A 7,528-nucleotide genomic window follows, 5' to 3' on the forward strand; every position below is an offset into this window, starting at 1 on the left:
ATGAGACAGCCTTTCCGGGGTTCCATCTGCTCTGCTCTCTCTCTACTAAGTAACAGAGGGTCCCTCAGAGCCCAGGTGCAGGCCCTGGCTTTTCTAGAATTATGCACTTCAATTCCCCCAAGCTCTGGACTTAATGTTTCTGCCCAACTCTTCGTATCTCTAAAGGGAGGTGTATCCTGAAACACTCTGAAATCACTATGTCTCGATCGCACCGTTTTCCCCACTGAGAGTCAGTTCCGCTGTGGGTGTCACCACTGTCCCTGTTCCTCGCCCCCAAACCCAAGCTTCTGCGTCGCCCTCAGTTTTTCCTCCCCACCTGCTAGCTTTCTAGTTTACCAGCACTCTCTGCTTTTTTTTTTTAAGATGGAGTTTTGCTTTTGTTGCCCAGGCTGGAGTGCAGTGGCACAATGTCAGCTCACTGCAACCTCCGCCTCCCAGGTTCAAGCAATTCTCCTGCCTCAGCCTCCCAAGTAGCTGGGATTACAGGTGCCTGCCACCATGCCCAGCTAAGTTTTGTATTTTTAGTAGAGACAGGGTTTCACCATGTTGGCCAGGCTGGTCTCAAAGTCCTGACCTCAGGTGATCCACACACCCTGGCCTCCCAAAGTGCTAGGATTACGGACATAAGCCACTGTGCCCAGCTCCTCTCTACTTTATTATCAGTGCAAATTGTCAGAACACCCAACTTTTTCAAATTCAAACACTTAACTGACTTCCTAAATTAAGGTCATCACATACGCAATTCTCACAGTCATTGGTTTTGTGGATAAACAGAAGGGAGAAGGTCAGAACAAATGGCTTTCTCCACAATCTACTCAGTTTCACCCGTCAGTTCTTATGCACACAGTCTCATCTAATCCTTACAAGGCAGGTTAAGTTCTTACTTTATAGATAATGGAAAGCCAAGGTAAAGGATGAGGGCAGTAACAGAATCTGTGTCTGACTTTCTTTTTTCTTTCCACTGCACTCCAAGCTGAAATGACAGCAACAGATGGTCTGGTGGAACCTAAGAAGGTTTGCAGTGCCGGGGAAATTAAAAACACATACACACTCTCAGAAATCCCGAGAGGGAGAGAGAGAGAGAGAGAGAGAGAGAGAGAGAGAGAGAGAGAGAGAGAAACAGAGAGAGATCATATGCATATATGTGCTCCTGGGGGGGAGGGGTGCAGGTCAAGACCTGAATTATCTGGGGTACCACCTCCAAAGTCTCTTCAGACAGTACACCTGCCTCCTGAAAACCAGACACACCAACACTGAGGAGCCTTGTACAGACAGAGCACAGCTCCCAGGGGGATGTCATGTGCCTTCTCACTGTGTTTCAGCACCAGAGCTCAGTGGGGCCTGAGCTACAGCCTTACCTGAAAGGCTAATTCTTGGTTTCATGCTTCCTTGCTACAGGAAATTGGATTCCCAAGTAGACATGATTTGCTCAAGCCCTTTTTGGAAAGGGGCTACCACAGTTCAGGCAATGGTTCAGCTATGCAAAACTCCAATCCATTAGGATCTAGCACATGTGGAAATGATTAACGTGTAACTGCTATGTGTCATCTTGGCCATCAGGGACCACAAAGCCACAGCAAAAGTTGAAATAAATACAGGAAAATCCTTATGTTTTAAGCCAACTATACTTTTCCAGAAGATGAAATGACCATTACTTTCCCATTAAAGGCAAGGAGACTGGGTAGAGTACAACAGATTTCCCTAAGGCAATCCTTGGGAGGAACTCATGAAATCAGTCCCAGGTCGAAGGGCAGGGAGGAGCTTCCAGGAGCACCTTAGTGTAAGTGCTCTACAGTAAACCCCTAAGTGGGCAAAATCGTCTTCATTTTGTTGATGAGGAAGATGAGATTCAAAAAGCAAATCACTTTTTTTCCTTCCCCTAGTTCTCCAGTAGGTAAACTGGACACAGTACTCGCCATCCACAGCCATGAAGGCCAGCTTTCTAAAAAGAACCACAGAGAAAACCATCGAATTATCGGGAGTACCACCTCAGATAAAGAAATAGTAACTCTCCTTCCAAAACAAAAGACAAAAAACCTGTCTCGGCCGGGTGTGGTGGCTCACAGCACTTTGGGAGGCCTAGGCAGGTGGATCACTTGAGGTCAGGGGTCCGAAACCAGCCTGGCCAACACGGTGAAACTCCCTCTCGACTAAAAATGCAAAAAGTAGCCGGGCATGGTAGTGGGCACCTATAGTCACAGCTACTGAAGGCGCAGAGGCAGGAGAATTGCTTGAACCTGGTGGTGGGGGTGAGTGTGCAGAGCGGTAAGTGCGGAGGTTGCAGTGAGATGAGATTGCACCCATTGCATTGTACTCGCACGTGGGTGACAGAGAGAAAGACTCTGTCTCAAAACAAACATACAAATAAACAAATAAAAAACCCTTTCTCAATCTCTTATCTTCGAGAGACCAAAGGATTCCCTATTTCAAAAATAATGTTGGGAAAACTGGCTAGCCATATGGAGAAAACTGAAACTGGACCCCTTCCTTACACCTTATACAAAAATTAACTCAAAATGGATTAAAGACTTAAATGTAAGACCTAAATCCATAAAATCTCTAGAAGAAAACTTAGGTAATACCATTCAGGACATAGGCATGGGCAAACACTTCATGACTAAAACACCAAAAGCAAAGGCAACAAAAGCCAAAATTGACAAATGGGATCTAATTAAACTAAAGAGCTTCTGCACAGCAAAAGAAATTAGCATCAGCGTGAACAGGCAACCTACAGAATGGGAGAAAAATTCTGCAATCTATCCATCTGACAAAGTGCTAATATCCAGAATCTATAAAGAACTTACACACCCACCTATGGAGAATATACGGTGTTTGATTTTCTGCTCTTGTGTCAGTTTGCTGAGAATGATGGTTTCCAGGTTCATCCATGTCCCCACAAAGGACGTGAACTCATCGTTTTTGATGGCTGCGTAATATTCCATGGTGTATATGTACCACATTTTCCCTATCCAGTCTATCATCGTTGCATAGGTGGGTGTTGAACAATGAGAACACATGGACACAGGGAGGGGAGCACTACACACTGGGGTCCGTTGGGGGGAAATGGGGGAGGGGCAGGGGGTGGGGAGGTGGGAAGAGATAGCATGGAGAGAAATGACAGATACAGGTGAGGGGACGGAAGGCAGCAAACCACACTGCCAAGTGTGTACCTATGCAACAATCTTGCATGTTCATCACATGTACCCCAAAACCTAAAATGCAATAAAAAAAAAAAAAAAGAACTTACACAAATTTACAAGAAAAAGACAACCCCGTCAAAAAGTGGATGAAGTATGTGAACAGACACTTCTCAAAAGAAGACATTTATGTGGCTAACAAACATATGAAAAAAAGCTCATCAACGCTGGTCATTAGAGAAATGCAAATCAAAACCACAGCAATGGCCAGGCGAGGTGGCTCATGTCTGTAATTCCAGCACTGTGGGAGGCCAAGGCAGGCAGATCACCATGTCAGGAGTTTGAGACCAGCCTGACCAACATGGTGAAATCCCATCTCTACTAAAAATACAAAAATTAGCCAGGTGTGGCGGTTGCGTGCCTGTGATCCCATCTACTCAGAAGGCTGAGGCAGGAGAATTGCTTGAACCCAGGAGGTGGAGGTTTCAGTGAGCCGAGACTGTGCTATTGCACTCCAGCCTGGGCGACAGAGTGACACTCTGTTTTAAAAAAGAAAAAAAAAAACCACAATGAAATGCCATCTCATAATAGTTAGTATGGCAATCATTAAAAAGTCAGGAAACAACAGATGCTGGAGAGGATGTGGAAAAATAGGAATGCTTTTACACTGTTGGTGGGAGTATAAATTAGTTCAACCATTGTGGAAGACAGTGTGACAATTCCTCAAGGATATAGAACCAGAAATACCATTTGACCCAGCAATCCCATTACTGGGTATGTAGCAGGATCCACAACAGACAAAATCCCCTCTCAAACACTGAACTGAGAAAGGCAGTGGCTTTTTATTCAGCCAGGAGCTGTGGCAGGCTAATGCCTTAACAACCGAGCTCCCCAAGAAGCAGCTCTTTTCCCCTTTTATAGGCTTACAACTCTAAAGGAGAAAACTGAGGCGAAATGGTGTCACTGTCCGTTGGCTGGACAATTGACCTCACAATCTTTGGGTTCATTGATTCATTAGTTCATATGCGGGAATAGGCAGGGGAAGGGGCTTACAGAGACAAGACAAAGGCAGTAAATCAATAGTTGGCAGAAGTATTTTGAGGATAGGGGCTCAGTCATGTAAACGTGGAGGACATGACCCAGTGCCAGGCTCTGGCTGGTAGTGATAACATTCCTTGCAACACTTTCAAGGCTTATAGATAGCTTAGACGCTGGGAACTGAAATGGGAGTTATCTTCCCGATCCTTGGGCCTCATTATGGCCCGGTCAGTAGTGTCCGCAAGTCCCTTGGCCATGGATTCCAGTTCTTTGGTATTTTATTTCTCTTTACGCTCCTTCTCATACGGAGGGAGGAGTGGAGGCCTTCAAGGAGGGAGATGGGAAGGGGGATCTCCCCTCTTAGGTATATACCCAAAGGATTATAAATCATTCTACTATAATGACATATGCACACATATGTTTATTGCAGCACTGTCCACAATAGCAAAGACTTGGAACCAACTCAAATACTCATCAATGATAGACTGGATAAAGAAAATGTGGCATATATGCACAGAATACTATGCAGCCATAAAAAAGGATGAGTTAATGTCTTTTGCAGGGACATGGATGAAGCTCGAAACCATCATTCCCAGCAAACTAACAGGAACAGAAAACCAGACACTGCATGTATTCACTCATAAGTGGGATTTGAACAATGAGAACACATGGACACAGGGAGGAGAATATCACACACTGGAGCCTGTGGGGATTGCAGGGAGGCTAGGGGAGGGAGAGCATTAGCAGAAATACCTAATGTAGATGACAGGTTGCTGGGTGCAGCAAACCACCATGGCACATGTATACCAATGTAAGAAACCTGCACATTCTGCACATGTATACCAGAACTTTATAATGAAAGAAAATTAAAAATATATATTAAAAAATACAACGTCCACAGAAAAACGCAACTAATCCATACAATTGGCTAATAGTAAAGTAACTAGTTAAGGAGGGAAAGTACCCTCCTTAACTCACCTAAAATCAGGAGAAAACCAACTCAAAGTCACAGTTTTTAGATGCAGGTCATAAAAGACGAGAGTAATTCGCCACTGAGGTTGCCTTCCAAGAAAAGGCAGTGGAGCCTTGATGAGAGACTTTTGCTCCCTTACCGCGTCGTGTACGTGTGGCGGGAGAAAGTGGCCAGTGTGCGGCTGAACTGCTGCTGCGGAGGGCGGGCCACCTGCGGCCAGGGCGCCTAGCGGGCCAGACTGGACGTGGAGGGGATGGGAGCAGCCTGTCACCTCGCACCCGGTCTTGCCACGTGTCCCCGCAGGGAGGAGGGAACGGAGCAGGAGAAAAGGAGGCACTTTCTCAGCATACAAAAGCCCTACTCCTGCTCCTATCCGAGCACTTAACGGGCTGGCGGGCTTTGGCGGGTTTTGTTCCACGTGCTTTCACATTGAGAAACTGCACCGGCTCTGCCTGGTTTTCTGAAGAGACCGCCAAGTATGGCATCCCCTAGGTGCGGGGAGGCAGCGGGCTCGGGGAGGCGCGCAAACCCCCGGCTCCCGGCTACCCGGACCCGCTCCACCTCCCCGCCCCTGGACGCAGGAGGCCTGGGGAGGGTCGCGGTGGCCTTAAGGGGCGCAGGCAGTAACCCCAGCGGCAATACCTAATTCTCTCCCACTGTGCTGTTCCCATTGCACAGACAAGACCGCGGGGGCCCTGGGAAGGTTGGGCTCCTCCACGCTCCCGTGCCTGGGAAGCAAGCCCAGGTCAGTCCCGGCGCCCGGCGTCCCCGGGGGAACTCTGACATGCATCGAGTTGATGCTGGCAGTGCCTCCTCTGGCTCCCCGGATCATTTCCTCCCCACTTTTCCCAGGAGGGCCTTAGACCCACCCGGGGTTAAGAGGGGGTGCCCCGCCAGCCCCGCACTCGACGCCCAGGCCCCCAGCCCTCGCCCCCGTTCCATCCCAGGACACCCTGGCGCCAGCTCCGGAGAAAGTTTCCCGGGCCATCGCGCGCTGTTTACCGGCTCCTGGTGCAGTGCGGGTACCCGGAGCTTTCGGGCAGGCGGAGCCACCGAAACCCGAGACATTGGGAGGAGCCGTCGGGGTGCGCGGGGAGGGAAGCAGGAGGCTCTGGGCCCGGCCAGAGACGCTCCCCTTACCTGCGGCTCCGCAGGCGGCCTCAGGCTTCATCCCAGGCTCAGGCAGCACCGCGCCTCGCCCCGGAGGCTGTCCCCGTGACCCTCGCATCCTCCTCGCTCTCATTCCTCCCCCGGGGCTGTCCCTGCCACCCGCCCCCTTCCCCTCCCCCAGGGTCACCACCGAGCAGTATACCCTGCTACCAAACCCTGGCTCCCCAGTTTGCAAAGAGCGTTGACTCCACCTCCCCACCTGATTCGCAACCCCCAGGAGAACTTATTTCTCTTTCATTTGTGGGGAGAAGAAACCGTTAGTGCCCCCACCCCCCACTCATAGGCACGCCCTCGCCATTGCCCCGGGCTGAACTGAGCACATCCCAACCCCCTCCCACGCCCCTTCACACTTCTATTACTTCTATTTCTTTGGACAAGAACCATTTGTGTTAATCCTTTTCGAAAATGTACAAGTTGTTTCACTCCAGTAAGCTTATTTTAAAAAAAGGCGGGGTGGGGGGGGGGGGAAGAAAATGAGGAAGAGGAAGGAGGAGAAAGAAGAAAGAGGAGGAAAGGGGTAGGAAAAGTAAATTCACACCGTTGAAAAAGGGAGGAGGAAGAGGAGGAAGTGGGGAGGAGGAAGAGGAAAAGTAAATTTACACAGTTGAAAAAGGGAGGAGCTACTGCGAGGCTGGAGCAGGAGAATCGCTTAAGCCCGGGAGGTGGAGGTTGCAGAGAGCCGAGATTGTACCATTGCACTCCAGCCTGGCAAAAGAGTGAGACTTTATCTCAATAAAAACATTTTTTAAAAAAGTAAAATATATTTCTTCAAGGTATGAAGAAGTATACATTTTTTGGTGTATGTTTTTGTTACTTTTTTAAAGTTCTCTTGTTTTTAAAAAATTACATGTATAATGCCTGAACAGTTCCTTTAAAATATGTGTGTGAGTGTGTGTGTGTGTGTGTGTGTGTGTGTGCGTGCGTGAGCATATATACAGCATATATAAAGACGAATGAACTGAAAAGGTCCCTGCTTCTCATTTAACTCCTATTTCCAAAGTCAGTATTAGTCAAATACCTCTTCTTTTCCTTTTAGTTCCTGAGTTTTGCATCTTGCATGAGTAACTTGAACCTACTCCAAAACTAGAAAATAATTAAGTTTACTTCCAGTATTTTTGCAGTTTTGATTTTTAGACGTGAATTTTTAATCCAATCTGAATATACTGACCTATATGGCATAGGAATGGATTGAACTGTATCTCATGGTTCC

The 7,528-nt window shown here is 47.9% G+C and overlaps 1 protein-coding gene across 3 annotated transcripts in view; it reads right to left on the bottom strand.

Annotated features, from left to right (window-relative positions):
- LOC101051251 (protein FAM169BP) overlaps positions 1–6,374 on the bottom strand; it is an 87,255-nt gene extending 80,881 nt beyond the window's left edge. For all 3 annotated transcript variants that reach the window (XM_010351224.3, XM_010351226.3, XM_039479846.2), the window contains exon 1: positions 6,289–6,374. In XM_010351224.3, coding sequence (XP_010349526.1) covers positions 6,289–6,319 — 31 coding nt within the window. In that variant the 5' untranslated portion in view covers positions 6,320–6,374. The remainder of the gene's footprint in view (positions 1–6,288) is intronic.
- Between the last annotated feature and the right edge of the window lie 1,154 nt (positions 6,375–7,528).

Source organism: Saimiri boliviensis, chromosome 5 (genome assembly GCF_048565385.1).
Source record: "Saimiri boliviensis isolate mSaiBol1 chromosome 5, mSaiBol1.pri, whole genome shotgun sequence".
NCBI lineage: Eukaryota > Metazoa > Chordata > Mammalia > Primates > Cebidae > Saimiri > Saimiri boliviensis.